At 43.7% G+C, this 18,665-nt stretch overlaps 1 protein-coding gene and 1 long non-coding RNA gene across 6 annotated transcripts in view; one reads left to right on the top strand and one right to left on the bottom strand.

The window, feature by feature from the left end:
- Positions 1 to 18,665, top strand: part of BRD3 (bromodomain containing 3) — a 35,708-nt gene that overhangs the window by 6,403 nt on the left and 10,640 nt on the right. For 3 of the 5 annotated variants that reach the window (XM_028715469.2, XM_028715471.2, XM_028715470.2), the window contains exons 2-9: positions 1,362 to 1,692; positions 3,529 to 3,666; positions 5,008 to 5,155; positions 8,945 to 9,171; positions 10,338 to 10,709; positions 12,499 to 12,627; positions 14,847 to 15,038; positions 16,171 to 16,236. In XM_028715469.2, the coding sequence (XP_028571302.2) occupies positions 1,492 to 1,692; positions 3,529 to 3,666; positions 5,008 to 5,155; positions 8,945 to 9,171; positions 10,338 to 10,709; positions 12,499 to 12,627; positions 14,847 to 15,038; positions 16,171 to 16,236 (1,473 nt within the window). In that variant the 5' untranslated portion in view covers positions 1,362 to 1,491. The remainder of the gene's footprint in view (positions 1 to 1,361; positions 1,693 to 3,528; positions 3,667 to 5,007; positions 5,156 to 8,944; positions 9,172 to 10,337; positions 10,710 to 12,498; positions 12,628 to 14,846; positions 15,039 to 16,170; positions 16,237 to 18,665) is intronic. The other 2 variants (XM_028715473.2, XM_028715474.2) reach the window with 2 other exon arrangements.
- Positions 5,150 to 16,216, bottom strand: LOC114589251 (uncharacterized). Its single transcript, XR_013391288.1, has 4 exons — positions 16,110 to 16,216; positions 15,214 to 15,407; positions 13,285 to 13,319; positions 5,150 to 5,317 (listed from the first exon to the last, which is right to left on the bottom strand). It is a non-coding gene; the product is annotated as an uncharacterized LOC114589251 (long non-coding RNA).

Genomic DNA, 18,665 nt, shown 5'->3' with positions numbered 1-18,665 from the left:
GCCTGCTCAAAACAGTTTTGTATAGATAAGCCTACACAGGTATCTAGAAGGCTAGTGAATTTTTAGGTTGTTTGCTGGTTTTATTATTATTGTTATTTCATGTTTTAATTTTTTTTTTAAAGTGTTTTAGTATTCTTGCAAACTGCTTTGAGGTTTTTTAAACAAGTAAGCAGTACAGTATATAAGATTGTATGAAATAATAATACATTGTTGGCATGTTCTTACTTTTAGCTGTTAGTAGTCTAGGAGTTATATTGGCGTGTTCCGAGTCTGATCCATGTTAATGTCTTGCCCAATATATATATATCCACCTAGCTTTCTTTCAATGTTGTGAATTTGTGCTGGCTGTGCTCAGTATGTGTTTCAGGATGGTAAGAAAAACGTAGTAGATTGGATTCTTTCTCTACACTTGGGTGGTTAGAACACATTTTTAAAAACCTCTTTGTAGTGTAGTAAATACAGAAGGTTGATGCAGTGTTAGAAGCTCAGATATATAAGCTAGGCACCAATATAGCTCCTTAAACCAATGTAATAGTCACCAAAACGGAATGCCTAGTTGTGATTTTTGGGCCAGACGGATCGAAAATCCTATTCTTCAATAGAATGTTTTAGCTCCTGAAATTCATTCTAGTTGTGCAGATAAAATATGGATAGAATTTTATAGGAGGTGTTGCTAGTGTGTGAAAACAGTCAAGATCCAATAATCCCCAGGCATGCACCTCCAGATGGTAGATGCACCAGGTGTCATCCTGGCACTCAGGCATCTTCAGTTGGTCACAAGTGGCTGAAAGCAAGGTGCAAAATGCTCCTGGCTACTTTTGAATGCTGGGTTGATGTCTGATTTTACAGAAGTCACAGAGGAGCTCATTCCCCACTCTATTTCCTGCCACTGCATCATCATTGTAAGGAGTCAAGATGTAATTCCAGTCTCTGAGCAAAGCAAATTTCCTCCCAGTCCTTCTCCAGAAATAGGCTTTTGTGCCATCAGTTGCTATGAACAAGGCCAGTTCTAAGGATTGCCCCATAAATGTGATTGCCCTGCCAGTTGTGCTCTTGTATGTACAAAGAGCGGTGGTGTGGCTTAGGGTGCAGCCTTGGGCTGGCCCTGGCTTTGCAGGCTTAGTAGTCAGCTATTTGTGATTGCCCCACAAGCTTCTCCCTTGTATGCAAGAAAGGACTCGTGGTGGGGAACCGTCCTCCTTCTCCTCCTCCTCCTTCTCCTTCCATGTCATAGAACTGGAGGGCCTAATGAGATTTGGCTCCTTGTGATCAAAAGATCGAGCACTCCACGATGTGTCTTCCCTCCGCCCTTTTCTAGAAATCATCGACTGATGTTTTGCTGTCCTCTCCCTGCTCTCCAGGCTGCATGGCTGGTCCCTGGGAATGGGATGCCCATCCCATCCAGGGATCGTAGAAAGACAACGATTCCTTCCCGAGGACCTGCTGCGGCTGCCTTGAACGCCAGCAAGTCGAGGAGGAGGCAGGAGAAAGATGTCTGCTGCCACCTCAGCCATCCAGGCTCCCCAAGGCCCTGCGAACCCACCTCCCCCAGAAGTCACCAACTCAGCCAAGCCTGGGCGGAAGACCAACCAACTTCAGTACATGCAGAATGTGGTGGTGAAGACTCTGTGGAAACACCAGTTCGCCTGGCCTTTCTACCAACCTGTTGATGCAATTAAATTGAATTTACCAGTGAGTAATGTTTCTTATTTCTGAGGTGTTTCCCCACTTATTTAAAGGCTCCGACAAGGCGTCATCTGTTGTCATGAGGAATCGTAGAACCCATTGCAATGCAGAAATCACAGCTATACAATTCCCAAAAGATGGTCTTCCAACCTCTGTTTAAAAACCTCCAACAAGCGAGAGTCCCCAATCTTCCAAGTTCCATTGCCAAGCAGTTACCGTCAGAAAATTCTTCATATTGTTTAGTCAGAATATCCTTTATTGTCATTTGAATCCTTTGGTTCAGGTCCTCCCCTCCCAGAGCAGCAGAAAAGAAGCTTGCTCAGTCTTCCATAGGACAGCTCCTTAGATAAAGGCGTTTCAGAGCAAGGTGTCACCAGTACGCTGATGACACACGCAACTTTACTTCTCCCTGACATCTGAATCAGGAGAGAATGTGAAAGCTTTGGACCTGTGTCTGGATGCAGTAGTGGACTGGATGAGGGCCAGTAAACTGTGTTAGATTCCTGCGAAGGCAGAGGTTCTTAAGGTGGGTGGGTCCCATGTCTGGAGATAGGGCAACCCCACCCAGAACAGGTAACTTACCTATCTCTGAAGGAGCAAGTGCGTAGTTTGGGGGTACTCCTGGATACATTGTTTTCACTAGAGGCCCAGGTGTCCTCTGTGGCTAGAAGTGCCTTCTACCAGCTTCATCTGGTTTGCTAATCACAACCATTCCTGGACACTTGGACAGGGATACCCTGGCCACTGTAGTCCATGCATAATCTTGAGCCTGGATCGCTGTAATGTGCTCTTTGTGGAGCGGCCTTGGGCTTGGTTTGGAAGCTCCACCTGGTGAAGAATGCAGCATCCAGATTACTAAGGAGAGAGTCTGGTTGAGAACATGGGACAACCTGCTCTGGCTCCCCATCTACTACCAAGCCTGGTTCAAGGTCCTTGTATTAATTTACAAAGCCCTGAGTAACTGAGGTCCTGGGCACCTCAGGGAGTGCCAGAACCCTTGTATCCCAAGTCCATCGCTGAGATTCTCTGCAGGAACATAATTTCCTGAGTTGGTGAGACTGATTTGGCAGCAAGAAGAAACTAAGTCTCTAGGGTCATCGACCCAATCCTGTGGAACTGCCTGCCACTTCCATCTTAACCTTTAAATGCCTCCTGAAAACTTTTCTGTTCCCTCAGACTTACACAGGAAATCAATACATCTTTTCCACAATAGTTCACTGATTTTTTTAAATCTTAACTTTTTATATGGCTTTATGTATAATGGTTGTAAACTGCTCTGATTTTTGTTGTTGTTATAAAATTGGGATATATAAATATGCTTATAAATAAAATATGCCATCATCCCTGGTCATTTGCCACGCTTGCTGTGGTTTACAGGAGATGGAGATGTATTTACTTAAATAAAAATTAATACACCTCCAATACCTGTAATTTCATAATGTAATGTAATTTTATTTCATAAAATTTATACCCTACTGGAGTGTAAAAAAGAAAGAAAAAGAAAATGCCTCAAAACAGTTTACGAAAAGAATTAAAAATATTAATTCTGTAATGAACAACATCTGGAGGGTCATGAATTTTCTATCCCCCCCCCCATTATACTTAACCATGGTTTGTTTCTTGTAACTATCGCCAAATGCTGCATATGATGGTGGGAAACTTCCTTCAGCATGTGGGCTGCATTCCTGTGATCTGCCTTTCGGAGGCCACAAGCCTTCACCCTGGCTGGCTTTCTGCCACTGGTGTGTGACTTCTTGAAAGGTTCCCTATAGGTCCCTCTAGCTGAAACGGTCCTGCCCCTCCCCAAATAATTAATAAACGAGATTTCCCTCCTCCCAACAGGATTACCACAGAATAATTAAAAACCCGATGGATATGGGGACTATCAAGAAACGGCTAGAGCACAACTATTACTGGAGTGCCAGCGAATGTATGCAAGATTTCAACACCATGTTTACAAATTGCTACATCTACAATAAGGTAAAGGATCTGGACCCGGGGGCTGAGATGTATGTTGTCGGGTGTTGTGTCCTTTTAGTATTATGAGGAAGTCCAGACTATGAAACAAGCCGGACGAGAACTTTAGTGCAAGTGGTGTAAGTCTTACTCTGAAGATAACCAAACACTATTAAAAACACCTAACTGTGCCTACAGTGTGGCAGTGTGGGCCTGCAAAAATGGCTCATTTTGCAGCTCACATTGTGTCCTCTAGTAACCAGCTGGTGGAGTTATTTTGGAGGGTCTCAGGGTTACTGACTCCCACTGTAGAGGAGAGACCTCTGGAGCCCTTGAAGACCTGCTGTGATCAACTGGCTACACACTTTTGAGGATAAAATCACTCAGCTTTATATAATAATAATAATAATAATAATAATAATAATAATAATAATAATAATAATAATAATTTATTATTTATACCCCGCCTATCTGGCTGGGTTTCCCCAGGCACTCTGGGCGGCTTCCAACTGAATATTAAAAACAATACAGCATCAGACATTAAAAACTTCCCTAAAGAGGGCTGCCTTCAGTTGTCTTTTAAAAGTAAAATAGTTGTTTATTGCCTTGACATCTGCTGGGAGGGCGTTCCACAGGGCAGGATCATGACTCTGTGCTTGTTGCAGCTCTGGAGGGATCATGACTCTGTGCTTGATGCAGCTCTGGTTGAAGTACGCATTCCTGCCATGAAGGATGTTTTATGGGATCAGTTTCTCCTCATGCAATCAGCTGATGTGGACGAGATGCTGGTGGCAATGCGTCTGACCACATGCAACCTTGACCCCTGTTCCTCCTGGCTTGTTAGATCTAGCATAGTGGGACTGACTGGTTGGGTCCAGAGTGTGATTAATGCTTTGCTGCATGAGTGGGTTCCTACTGACATCAGGCAGGCACCTTTGATCAGCAGCCTTAGCGCTGTTACAGGTGCCACATAATACTTGTTCCATGTTTGTAAGAATATTTTAGTGTGGCAGCACCTATACTTCTTGCCTATTGATATCGGACGGACACCTTCGCTGTACTTGTTGCAGCACCTGCTAAGAGCTATATTGTTTAGATAAGTTTACCCAGATGTTTTAGAAGATTGGTGCAAATTCTGATCCATTTTTAAAATTCTTTTGAAAGTTTTAAATCCTTGCTGTTAATTTTTCTAAGTGATGATCTTAATTATCTTTTTCTTTCTTTGCAAACCACTTTGAGGTCTTTCCCCACCACACTCAAGTGGTGTATGAATGTTATGAAGCAAACAAATAAATAGATGTGAGGTATCAAGCCTTCCTGTGTGTCCTCCCCATGACCTCCTGCTTTCTCCCACCCCGTCTCCAGCCCACCGATGACATCGTTCTCATGGCCCAAGCCTTGGAGAAGATCTTTCTTCAAAAAGTCGCTCAGATGCCACAGGAAGAGGTTGAGCTCTTGCCTCCAGTTCCGAAAGGCAAAGCGCGGAAGATGGCTAGCAGCGGGCACAGCACAGGTTGGGATGGCATCTGTCATAGAACCATAGAATTGTAGAGTTGGATGCATCCTCTAGCGTCATCTAGTCCAATCCTTCCAATGCAGGAATCACAGCTTAAGAATCCCTGGCAGGTGGACTGTAGAGTTAGAAGTAACCCAGATGGTCATCTAGTCCAATCCCCTGAAAGGCAAGTGGATTATTTATGGATGAAGCAAATAAGGAAAGGGGTGCAGCTCAGTGACAGAGTGTCTGCTTTGCATCCAGAAGGTCCCAAGTTCAATCTCCTGACAGCAGCTTGTAGGACTGCAGAAGTATCCCTCTTTGAAACCCTGGAGAGTGGCTGCCAGTCAGTGTAGACACTATTGAGTTGGATGGACCAAATGTCAGACTCGTATAAGGCATCTTCCTGTGCTCCTATTGAACACAGCACTTTATTCAGAACCACGAGGACTAGAATCTTAATCTTTAGGGGGAGGGCCTTAGATCAGGGATGGAGTGTTTGCTTGGCATGCAGGAAGTCCCAGGTTAAGCTGCCAGTGGCATCTCCAGGTAGGGCTTGAAGAGAACTTTGGCTAGAGAGCTGCTGCCTGTCAGTGTAGACCGTGCTGCGCTAGATGGACTAGTGTTCTGACTCAGTGGAAGGCAGCTTCCTATGTTCCTATCTAATGAACCCCTGTATTCAGAACCGTGAGGACTAGAATTTTGTTCTCAGAAACATTAAGGGCTAGCAATTTTTTTCTTGCAACACTTTCCAAGTTACAGAGAAGGAGGTAAGGTTCAGGTAGAGGATTTTAATTATTTAGAGCTTTTCTATGGCTCTCTTCACTCAAAAAGGCTCACAGGAGTGGCTTAAAACAAGACAAGTCCCTCATAGGCTTACAGCTTTTTAAAAACAAAACAAAAACACCATAAAAACAACCCATGAGGGAAAAGGGAGATGGATGGGAAGAGGAACAGTAAACTTAAATAATATTATTCTTAAATAATAGCTGTTTTCATGATTCAGAAATAGTTCAGGGGTAGGGCTGTGTGATACCTGATTTTCAATAGGACAATATATCACCAGCTAAACATTATGATATTTCAGTATATCACAATGCTTGAAATAAGGCTGGAACTATGTAGAGGTGAATGTGGTAATCCCCTGGCAACTGCTCCTCCCTACAGGTCTAACTCTAAAATTGATAGATTTTTATTTACCTTTAACATATTGTTAAAACTGTTATATTATAGTACTACTGTACTGATAATGTTTAAATTGGCACATTTTCTCTAAAATTAAAGCTGTAGAAGTAATTCAGTAGCATAGATATCAAAGGTAAGGTGAGAGAATGTTTTCTAAAAACATTGTTTCTACGAAACAAGAAAAAAAGCCAATTCACAATCACTGTCACACTTTTAGATATTCAAATATATTTCACTACTGAGTCTTCGTTGAATGTATGCATCCCACAACACCAGTTATTAGATTGTTTGTTAATTTTATTTTCTAAACCAGCCCAAAATAGAGCGAATGAAATGGATAAATTTTAACAGAATAAAAAAATTGCTAAACAAATTTTATATTTTTAGTGCCAGGGGAATCTGCATTTCTTTTATAATCCAGACCAAACCAGAAAGAATGGATAGAGTTTTACAGAATAAAAAAAGATTAAACTCTCTCTCTCTCTCTCTCTCTCTCTATATATATATGCAGGGAAAATTTGATGCATTTAATTATATGAAAATTTACTCATTGATAGCGTGCTTTAACAGTAACGTTACAGATTTCTGGAGAATATATTAATGTTAATAACTTAATAATAAATGTGTGAGAAAGCAAAGGGGTAAGAGGAGAATCGAGAAGAGTTCCAGGGTAAGGAGGAGGGTCTGGAGGAGAAAATGAGGAGCATAATGAGGGAGACAGAGACAATTTTGCGTGCGTACACACACACACACACACACACACACACAGAGAGAGAGAGAGAGAGAGAGAGACAGAGAGAGAGAGAGAGAGAGACAGAGAATACATGCAGATGGGGAAAAGAGGGAAGTGGCCAGAGCAGCGTGTTTTTCTTTCTTTTAATCTGAAGCAACTACGGAACATGTTCTTCAGCAGTTTCTTTGGGACAGGGGAGGTGGTGGAGGGGGGTGGGAGAGCTACTTTAAAGTTAAGAAGAGGAGCTGCTGCCTGCTAGCAGAAAGAGGCTAAGTTAATTTTTATATATACAATGGTACCTCAGGTTACAGACGCTTCAAGTTACAGGCGCTTCAGGTTACAGACTCTGCTAACCCAGAAATAGTACCTCAGGTTAAGAACTTTGCTTCAGGATAAGAACAGAAATCATGCAGCGGCGGCAACAGGAGGCCCCATTAGCTAAAGCGGTACCTCAGGTTAAGAACAGTTTCAGGTTAAGAATGGACCTCCAGAACAAATTAAGTTCTTAACCTGAGGTACCACTGTATAAAAAACTGCTCTGCGTATTCATAAAAACAAAACGCGCACAAACACAGGAGATGGAGAGGGAGGGACACACACACACACACACACGGCAATCGCACACCCACAACCAATAAGCACAGCAGGGGGAAGAAGGAAACGGCTCTAATGCCACAGCAGCGTGTTGTTCTTTCTTTTAATCTGAAGCAACTACGAGGCGTGTTTATCTGCAGCTTGCTTTGGACAGGGGAAGCGGGGGTGGCGGGGAGGGGAAGAGCTACTTTAGAGTAAAGTTAAGACGACCTGCCGCCTGCCAACAGAGAGAGGCTGGGTTAATTAAAACAACAACAACACAAGGTGTTCTGCTGCTTCTCAGAAACGAAACGCACACACAAACATGGGAGTGGGGAGGGAGGGAGACATACACACAGACAATCGCACACCCACAACAAGCATAACAGGGGGAAGAGGGAAGCGGCTCTTACGCTAGAGCAGTGTGTTTTTCTTTTTACTACTCCCCCAGTTTATATTATTACGTGAGAACAGGAGGAGAAAGGGGGCTCCAGATTCAGCAAGAGCCTGGCATCTCTGAGGGAGGGAAGTTCCTGCTCGCAGGTTGTTGAGCTCCACCTGCTCAGGAGACAGAGCACTCAGGCAGAGTTAGAGTTAGGAAAGGTCAGAGTTAGGCTGCATGCACCTGTGCACACACATGATATCTCCAATAACGATTTTTGCCTGCCGCTGAGGAGGCAGGCAGGGGAGACGGCGAGCTAAGGCAGAGAGTTTACCCTGCAGTGCACACAAAGTTTCTAAGTGAGCGATTTTTGCGTCAGCCTGCTGCTGCTGCTGCGACAGGAAGCACAGAAAAGCAGCTGAGGCAGAGTTAGCAATAACAATGGCTGCAACAGGACAGGAAGCAGCGTTGGCTTCCCGGTTTTTGTAATATCATGCTTTTTGACTATTGCACACAAGCACACACACGACTCAAGATAAATTGCCAGGTAATTTTTAAAAAAATGGTTATCACAATTTGCTCTTAATATTGATTATAAGACAATATATTGATATTTCGTGTGGCCCTATTCAGGGGTAGGAAACGGCTGTTGGAGCTTGCTCTTTGGCAAAGCTAATGGAACAAGACGTTGCAGAAGACCTTGCAGTCATGAAAGAAGCGGCACACAAGGAAGAAGGGACGGGGAGGGGGGAGGGGAAATAAGAAAAAAGCAGCAATCTCGGGCACCGTTTCTTAAACAGTATTTATCATCATGACCAGCTGGGGTAGAATGTTTCTGATTGAGCTGGCCTTCATCCCCAAAAGAACCGGGGAGGGGTTTGCTACTTTGACCCTTTTCTCTCTTGTTTTTCTTTTAAAAAAAAACAACAACCAGGAGCTCAGCACCCAGCAGCCTTATCTTCCGTGTCTCCATCAGCCCCCTTCCAGAATGTCCCTCCCTCCGTGTCGCAGACGCCAGTCATCGCTGCCACGCCCGTGCCAACCATCACCGCGAACATCTCCCCCATTGCTGCGGCCCCTGCTGCTGTGCCCCCACTGCCTCCCCCTCCTGCTGCCACTCCCATCATGCCTGTGGTAACTGCTATGTCACCTATTGTCAAGGTAAGCAAAAGAAAATAAACCCAACCCACAGGAATCATAGAGTAGGAAGTACCTTTTATCATACAGTATGTGGTGGACATGTAAAATGGCTAAGAGCATCTGGGAGATGATACATAATGAATTGAAAATAAAAATGTTTAAAAGGAAATTTGTAAAAAGACTGGAAGTTTTCTTTTAGGTATAATTGATGCAGATATACCTAGATATCAGGAAAATCTCCTATGCAACTACAGCAGCCTGACTGGTATATGCTCAGAAATGGAAGGAGGGCACAATACCAACAAAGGAATGGCAGATAATATTGATAGAATATGTAGAAATGGCTAATTTGACTAGTAGACTAAGAGACCAGGACGAGAAAGACTGGAAAAGATTTGCAACATACTTGAAAAATTACTGTAAACTAAAATGTTAGCAGTGTTAGAATAAATTCAGCAGTATGAAGTATATTGAAATAAAACTGAAAAAGAGAGATTCAGGTAGGTTGCCGTGTTGGTGTGACGCAGTCGAAATAAATAAATTAAAAAATTGTCCAGTAGCACCTTAGAGACCAACGTAAGTTTGCTCTGGGTAAAGTGATAAATACGGATGATTTCCAGAGAAGCTGAGGGAAGTTCAAAAAGAGATAATTTGTTAAAACTTGGATAAAAATGTATAATTGTATTGGAAAATTAATAAAAATTTATTTGCCAAAAAAAAAAAAAAAAGTTTGCTCTGGGTATAAGCTGAAGAAGTGTGCATGCACACCAAAGCTTATACCCAGAACAAACTTAGTTGGTGCTACTGGACAATTTTTTTTATTTTATTTTTTATTTTCAAAAAGAGAGAATACGGAATAATTAGAATTTGGAGTGGCAGTGGGTTAATAAAATGAAGCATGGAAGGTGGCGGAAAGGAAAATCGATGATAAATGTATGGTTTGTATTTTGGTTAAATGTCATTGTGCAAACTATGTAAAATTGAAAATGATAATTTAAAAAGAAAAAAAGAGTTGCAAGTGGGGATTGAACCTGAGACCCTCCTACATACACTACCAGTGATCCAAAGCCCATCCAAAGCAAGATTCTAGTCCTCATAGTTCTGAATAAAGGGCCCATGCATTCATCATTTATTATTTGTAGCCTCTCCTTTTAAAAAAATTGTGTGTGTTTTCCTTTGAATTTCAGAAAAAGGGAGTGAAGCGGAAAGCGGACACAACCACCCCAACCACATCAGCCATCACAGCCAGTCGGAGTGAGTCGCCCACCCCGCTGCTGGACTCCAAGCAGGCAAAGGTGGTGGCCCGCCGGGAGAGCGGGGGCCGGCCCATCAAGCCGCCCAAGAAAGACCTGGAGGATGGGGAGGTGCCCCAGCACGCAGGGAAGAAGGGGAAGCTCTCTGAACACCTCAAGTACTGTGACAGCATCCTCAAGGAGATGCTCTCCAAGAAGCACGCAGCATATGCTTGGCCCTTCTACAAGCCAGTGGATGCTGAGGCTCTGGAGCTGCACGACTACCATGACATCATCAAGCACCCGATGGATCTCAGTACTGTGAAAGTATGTCCCCTGTTAGTCTTGATTCATTGTGTTGATAGCCCACCTTTTCCTCCTCCCTTTTCACAGCAATCCTGTAAGGTAGGTTAGGTCAGGCTGAGAGAGGCAGTGGCTGTGAGCCAAGGTCACACCCAGTGAGCTTCATGGCTGAGTGGGAGGATTTGAAGTTCCTAGGCCAACAATCTAACCGCTATATCACTTTTTTAAAAGGCATTTAAAATTTTTCATAATGAAAAATAGGGGTAAGTTAAAAGGAGACTAGGAATTGTTTGCATGCCTGGATAGGCTTGTCCAAACAAAAAGGTTTTAAGCAAGCACTAGATAGGGTGTAGTGAAGGCACCTCCCTGCTGTCAATAGGCAGGGCATTCTACAGTGCAAGTTTGAGTTCTTAAAAGCGCAGAGTGGGCATTATGTGGCACATGTGACAGTGCCAGTTCTATGGACTGAAGCAGTCAAGTGCTTATATATGACCAAGGCAATCTCACTGGTAAACTGGTCCCAAGTTGTTAAGGGCTTAATACACTAACCATAACAGCTTGAACTCGTCCCAGTTGCAAATCCTACTGATTATATTTATTATTCAATTCATGCCAGCCATCCCCCCCCCCCCCAAGGAGCTCAGGGCAGTAAACAGTATACAGTTTAAAATTAAAACAATAACACTGGAGCCTTTAAAAACCATTATAATTAAAAACAGTTACAATTTAAAATGTCTTAAATCCAATGATTTTGGGGTTGCCAGGAACAGTCTTCTTCAGCCACCACAAGCTTGAGTTAAGGGGGTCATACGTCAATGTTTTCAAACCCCTCTTGAAAGTTAATACAGTGGTGCCCCACAAGACGAATGCCTCGCAAGACGAAAAACTCGCTAGACGAAAGAGTTTTCCGTTTTTTTGAGTCATTCCGCAAGACGAATTTCCCTATGGGCTTGCTTCACAAGACGAAACGTCTTGCGAGTTCTTGCGAGTTTGTTTCCTTTTTCTTAAAGCCGCTAAGCCGTTAATAGCCGCTAAGCCGTTAATAGCCGCTAAGCCACTAATAGCCGTGCTTCGCAAGACAAAAAAACCTGCAAGACGAAGAGACTCGCGGAACGGATTAATTTCCTCTTGCGAGGCACCACTGTAATGTTGGGACAAGTGCTTCTCACTATGGCGGGCTTTCCTCAACCAGGAAGCCACCACAGAGAAGACCCTGTCACGGTTCAAAACTAACCAGGCAGCACCCAGGGACTACCATCAGAGGCAGCTGCCAGGCTGATGCTGGCATTGGATGAGGGGGAGTTGTGGCCTGGTCCATCAACAGTGGACTTCTTTTTGCTGCTCCTCCAATGCTTGCTGGAAGATTTCTGATCTATAATCATATAATTTTAGGGTTCAGGGGTCAAGGGTAATCTAGTCCAACCCCCTGAATTGCAGGAATCACAGCTCAAGAATCCCTGATGGATGACCATTCAACTTCTGTTTTAAAATCTCCAGTGAAGGAGAGTCCACCACCTTCACAACATACATGAGCAAAACTCAAATCCCACATGACATACTCTCAGCTGTATCATTTTATTCCTGTAGCATTTCTAAGCATCAAAAGTGCTTGTAAATAATTGTTTTGTTCTCTGCAGTGACTATAGTAGTTTGTTGATGGTTTCCAGCCCTGCCCCAGATTAAACTCTGCCTTAAAAATAAATAAAAAACTTTCTGCATATGTGAATTCAAGTTGCTTAGGGCTTTTTCGACCTGTTACCCAACTTTCCCTCTCCCTGTTCTTCCTTCCCTCCCGACTTTCTTGTATTTGCAGAAAAAAATGGACGTTCGGGATTATCAAGATGCCCAGAGCTTTGCGGCGGACATCCGGTTAATGTTCTCTAATTGTTATAAGTACAACCCTCCAGACCATGAAGTCGTGGCTATGGCCAGGAAGCTTCAGGTAAAGTGATGGACAAAATGGAACCAGAACAGAGACTCAAAAACTGATATGAGAAATAAATAATTTCCTTGTTAAAGGTGCCTATGAGGCCTAATTCCCCTTGCCTGCCTCCAAAATAATGCATTTCTGTCCCTGATTTGGCCTGTCCCAGGGAAGTGACTCAGGCAGAGAAGCGACAAGCAGCCTCCTCATAGGAGCAGAGTCGATCATTTATGCACATCTGCATTGGGGACACTTTTAGAGCAGAGGTGGTCAAGTAAGCCCCGCTGGTGGGCCAGAACTTTTTCTCCTCTCCTCCCATTGGGCAAAATTGTGACAGGTGGGTGAGGATGCCGGCCTGTCAGTCACCTGATGTCACGGTGATATTGGGTGACCTCGTGGGGGTTTTTCGGGGGGGGGGTTGCCTGAGCAGTTGCGGGAGGTGGGGGGAATCATGCAGGCAAAGGCAGAGGTCTTTACAAGCACTGATAATCAAGTGGATGCCTCTGGTTAGCTGACAGGTGAGGCATTTTTAGACCATTTTAAAGTTTTTAAATAACACAATAAAAACTGCTACAAAAAATACAAACAGAATAAGTAGAATATGGAGTCCTCTCTTAAGAGTAATTTTTAGCCCTTACCACCTAAAGGGGACAGTAGCTCATTCCCAGCTCTCACCTGGAATCTTTCCTTTCTCCTCCCAGCATTTGACCCTGAAAGAGTGAGATTTCCATGTACATTAAAAATATGATTATTTAAAACATTCAGTCCATGCTAACACCCATCTTCTCTATTTTCTGTTAAACAATATTTCTTTTAAGTCAAGGTGACTCAGAATCAATCATTTATTTTCCCCACAAAAAGCCTAAGATAGGTTCCTGAATTGTTATTATTGGTACCTGTCAACCATATTTTTTTCTTTAATATTAACTTTACCTCCATTAATTCCCACCAGCATTATTCCATATCAGCTGACAGTAAATTCTTCTGTCTGTGTCCATTTTAAATCTATCCAGTGTGGTCACATATTGGGATAATATTCTATATTTTTCTTACTATATATCCATTAGTCCATGTCTTGTATGTTCAAATTCCATTTCCTGTTGTGTTTCCATTTTCCTGTTGTATTTATGATAGCATCCCAATCTGCTCTTCTAGGACCTTTGATTTTTTTTTTTGTTTTTCCAAGTCTTTTTCCATAGAGAATAGCATAAATTTAGCAGCAGCATTCTCTGAATTCACTCCAAATTGACTGCAGAATATACTTTGTCTGCTAGAACTGAAGAAAGGCCAGGAATGAAGTTTTTCCCAGTGCTTCCCCCCCTCTCAAATCCATCAATGCCATATCCAGACAATTCTCCATATCACTATTTGTGATTTTATCTTCTCCTCCAAATCCTTGTATGGAAGGCATTTCAATTTCAGCATCTGCTTCCTGTAATTTAGCTATTTATCATCCAGTCCTGCTAGCTTTTCATCTATTTGGTTTGAAGCACAGAATTGGAGAGTTGGAAGGAGCCCTCAAGGGGCATCTAGTCCCATCCCCTGCAGTGTAGAAATAACAGCTAAATGTGAGAGGATTCTGCAACTAGACTGCATCAAAGCAGATTATGCCCAGCTGGCAATATATGTCCCATCTTTTTTGGGGGGGGGGGGTGACTCAGCAATGATGCTCTTGTGTTTCACATCCTTGCCTTTGTTCCAAATTGTTTATTTTTTTGAATGGGAGGTTGGGGAACACTGCTTCCAAGGAGAAAGTGGGTAGAGGGGGTGGGGAAACTCATTGTCATGGAAAGTGGTGATGGCCACCAATCTTAAATGGCTTTAAAAGAGGAATAGACAAATTCATGGAAGAGATAAGGCTGTCAATGGCTGCTAGCTATGGATGCTTTAGCTGAGATTCTTTGCATTGTAGTGGGTTGGACTTGATGATCCTTGGGGTCCCTTCCAACTCTACAGTTCTGTGATTCTTTGATTCTATGGCTGTGCTCTTTCTCTATGGTCGGAGGCAATGATATTTTTGAATACCAGTTGCTGGGAACCACAGAAGGAAAGAGGGCTCTTGTGCTTGGACTCTACTTGCATGCTTCCCTTTGGAGCATCTGGGTGGCCATTGTAAGAACAGGATGCTGAACTGGATGTGGCCAGTGGCTTATCTTATGTTCCTAGAAGGGTTGTGGGCTCTCTCTGCCCCCTCTACAAACCTCTCTCTTTCATATGCCCTCTCTCTCCGCACGCAGGACGTCTTTGAGATGAGGTTTGCCAAGATGCCGGATGAGCCGGCAGAGCCCCTGGCCCAGCCCCCACAGACGGCACCGGTTGTCAGCAAAAGCATGGAAAGCAGCCATAGCAGCGAGGAGAGCTCCTCCGACTCGGACAGCTCAGACTCTGAAGAGGAAAGAGCCACACGGCTGGCTGAGCTGCAGGAGCAGGTGAGAGGTGGCCCCATGCCAAAAGTCCTCTTCCACACCATACACAGTTAACCTGTGGAACTCAGTCCTGCAAGGCAGTGATGGCCACCAACTTGGATGGCTTTGGAAGAGGATTGGACAGGTTAAGGGAGGAGAAGGCTATCAATCGCTATTAGGCATGATGGCTTTGGTCTACCTCCACTGTCAGAGGCAATGATGCTTCTGAATGCTAGTAGCTAGGAATCACAAGCGGGGAGAGTTGTTGTTACTCTCAGGTCTTGCCTGCGGGCTTCCCTTTGGGGCATCTGGTTGGCCACTATCAGAACAGGATGCTGGACTAGGTGGGCCACTGGCCTGATCCAGGATGGCTCTTCTTATGTTCTTACGGTCCTTTAAAAACAAACAAACGTTGAGATCTCATTCCCAGTGGGTTCCAGGCCAAGCTCCAATAAAAGCCCCTCTACATGTGAGCTTGCTTGACATTTTGGTATCTATGAAATATGTCTGTGAAAAAACCTAGTGTTCAGCCAGCACACATATGGTTCTAGAAGTCTTCAGTTTGAGAACCACCTCAGCAAAATAACTTATTTTGGAGTATAAGTCACTTAGTCTCAGTTGGGCTGATCTGTAAATTAGAGCTACACTTGCCTCTGAAGAATTTAAATGATCATTTACTTGTTTGAAACAAGGTCCTGCTTTTTAGTGTTTATAAAGTAAACTGCAATGTGGCTAATATTCAGAGGCTTTAAAAAAAAAATAATCCCAAAATATTCCAAACAGTTTTGGCTTACTAGGAACCTTTCTTTCTTTTTTAAAAAATTGGGTGCCTGAAGGCATACAATGTGTGGTTCTTATAATGCAAAAAATACATTATGAAAAAAGAATTGCGAGTGGGGGAAATGCTGCTGGCCCTTGCGTTTTCATGCACTTTGAGTGGCCTGGAGGGCTAGAAAGTTGGCCCTTTTAAAAGGAAAGAGAGGAAAAAATGAAAAGATTCTCAGGATTCCTTGGGAGACCAGAGTGTAATTTTTTGTGTGTTCATGTGGCAAATGCAGATTGCGGGATCCCCTACCCTTCCCCCCCCCTTCCTACCAAATGGATTCGCACTCAGGATGCACGATTAGCTTCCTCGCCTGTCTTCTTGTTCACACAGGACTGTTCCCGATCATTGAGGCAGTGCTACAAGGTCAATGACTCCCGAGACTGGAATGGATGGAATGTATTTGTTTATTTTAATTTTAATTTTAAAATTTTCATTTTCTTATTGCTGTCCGGATATGTCAAGTTGTGTAGCATTAGCATAGCTATATATATATATATATAAAATATCCTATCTATAAGCTGTGTTGCTGTGTTGCATGTGAGATAATTTTTCCGTCCTGCTGATCCAGTAAAGCTCTGGGCTTCAGCTGGCAAGGTGGGATTCTGCAGGTGTTTTGATAATAAATTTGTTTTAAAATAAATTGGGGATGAAAGGGGAAAGAGAGAGGGTGACAAGAGGTCAAGAGCTTTGAGTTCTGATCCTTTTAACAGTCATGGAGGACGGGAATTTTAAAAGCACCTGGATCTGGTCAATGATGAGAGAATGCTTAAAGCAGCACTGGAGAACATCAGTGGCCCATTAGCTGTTTGCTGGACTAAAACTCCCATCAACCCCTGACTATTGGCCAAGATGGCTGGGGCTGATAGTAGTTGAAGTCCAACAAGAAATGGAGGACCACGGGTTCCCCACCCTTTATCCAAGGAGAGGGATTCCACTCTCACATGAGGGAATGTCTCTTCTATATAGAGGCATCCTTCCACCTCTTGCATGCAGTAGTGGAATACTCCTCCTTAGATCAGGGATGGGGGCCTGGGGGCCCTCCAGATGTTGTTGGACCACAATTCCCATCTGACCATTGTCAGTGTGGCTGGCGGGGGTTGATGGGAGCTGGAAGTCCAGCGTCATCTAGAGGGCACCACATGTTTCTTACACCTGGTTTAGATAAGAATTGAGCTAGGTGGCCCGCTATAGACTATTTTGTTACAACAGTTTATATTCTAGAGGGCTTTTTTGAGTTTTGTTGCTCTTGGCATGGCAGGAGAGTAGGAAAAAATGAGATTGTGAGCCCCCAAGGGCAGGGCCTCATCACTGCTTTTAACTGATGCTTATCTTAGGAGTTTTGTTAAAGGATCTGATGATGATTTAGACAAAGTCCCATATTTCAGTCCTCCTCCATTGGGCGGGGGGTGGGGGGAACCTATTGGCAGTACATTCTCTTCCACAGCCAGTGCTGCTGAGTCCATAGAGTGTTTGCAATCCAAAGCGATAACCCAGTGCTCCCACCAGATTTCCTGAGAATCCCACTTTTTTCTTTTTTTTTTAATGATGGGCAAATTTCTAGTCCTCGTGATAATTCTTTTAAAGGTGATGTCTCTGCTTCTTCCTGGGGTGGAGGTGGGACACACAGTGATATTGCTGAACCAAGTCTTATTTGTGTTTTAACACTTTTAAAAGGGATCCCTTGCTCTGTTTTTGTTCCATTTTTATTTTAGGACTATTTATTTTTGTGTGTGTGGTTTTTTTTAAAAAAAATACGAAGTTCCATTCTCACTCAATCCTTAGTGCCTGGGGCAAGTTAAAAATGCAGGGATAGAAAAAACAAAAATGACATTAGAAGGGACCCTATTCTGAATGTTGATGTGTTCATCCATCAGTTGATGGCCAAGCAAGGAAATGCTTGGGACTGGATGTTCACAGACCTCTGGGGGGAAAGACAGCCCCACAAGTGGGTAGGGGAGGCTGCCCGTAAGGGCATCTCTTCTGCTTTGAAGATTGGGGTTCCCAAACCTTGGTCTGTGGACTACCAGTAGACCATGAGCTTCATTCAGGTGGTCTGTGGTGTGTTTGTAAGCTTGTGGTTGAACATGGGAAAGAGCCCATCAGTCATTGTACTGAGAGAGGCTTTTATTTCTTTAGACGCAATGATGGCCAATCAAACCTTCCCACCCACTACCCCCAAAATAAAATAGGAATTTAAAAAGATATCTTCCTATATGCAGTATGGAGAAATGCAAGGTGCCATTATGCTCTGCAGTTTGCATGGCCGCCAGTAGGGGGCAGTGTCAACTACAGCATGAAGAACAGGTGAGCTATTTTAACAGGGAAGGGAAGCACTGCAAAGCACCTACTCCCTACACTGAAAAGGCATGCAACAAGGCTTAGGGGGAGGGGAGGCTCTTCACACAGAAGCTGAGCAAGCTCTTGTGTGAAGCAACACCCCCCCCCCCCAATTAAACACAGCTAGAGTCAGGTTTAATGGAAGGCAGAGTGGTCCTTCATAAAGTGGTTTAACAAGCTGCTTTCTATTAACACCTCCCCCCTCCATTAAATGTGCCTGCAGTGAGGCTTAACATAGAAGGGAGAGGAGTTTCACACAGCTGTTAAGCAAGCCACTCTGTGAATTGCCACCCCCTCCTTTAAAAGGGGTGGGGCTTAGGGCAAGTTGTGGGGGGGGGGGGAGTGTGGATAGGTGAGGTGTAAAGGGAAGAGAGGTTGGTCAGGTATCGCGGATTGCCAAAAGGGGTAGATGGGGTTAGCAAGTAAAGTGAACATGCGCGGTAGCTGTATTGGCGCACAGCTGGGGAAGGTGACAGCAGGGGTGGCAA

The sequence above is a fragment of the Podarcis muralis genome, chromosome Z (genome assembly GCF_964188315.1).
Source record: "Podarcis muralis chromosome Z, rPodMur119.hap1.1, whole genome shotgun sequence".
Classification (NCBI taxonomy): Eukaryota; Metazoa; Chordata; class Lepidosauria; order Squamata; family Lacertidae; genus Podarcis; species Podarcis muralis.
Note: the sequence above shows the minus strand (reverse complement) of the source record. Positions and strands in the feature narration are given on the sequence as shown.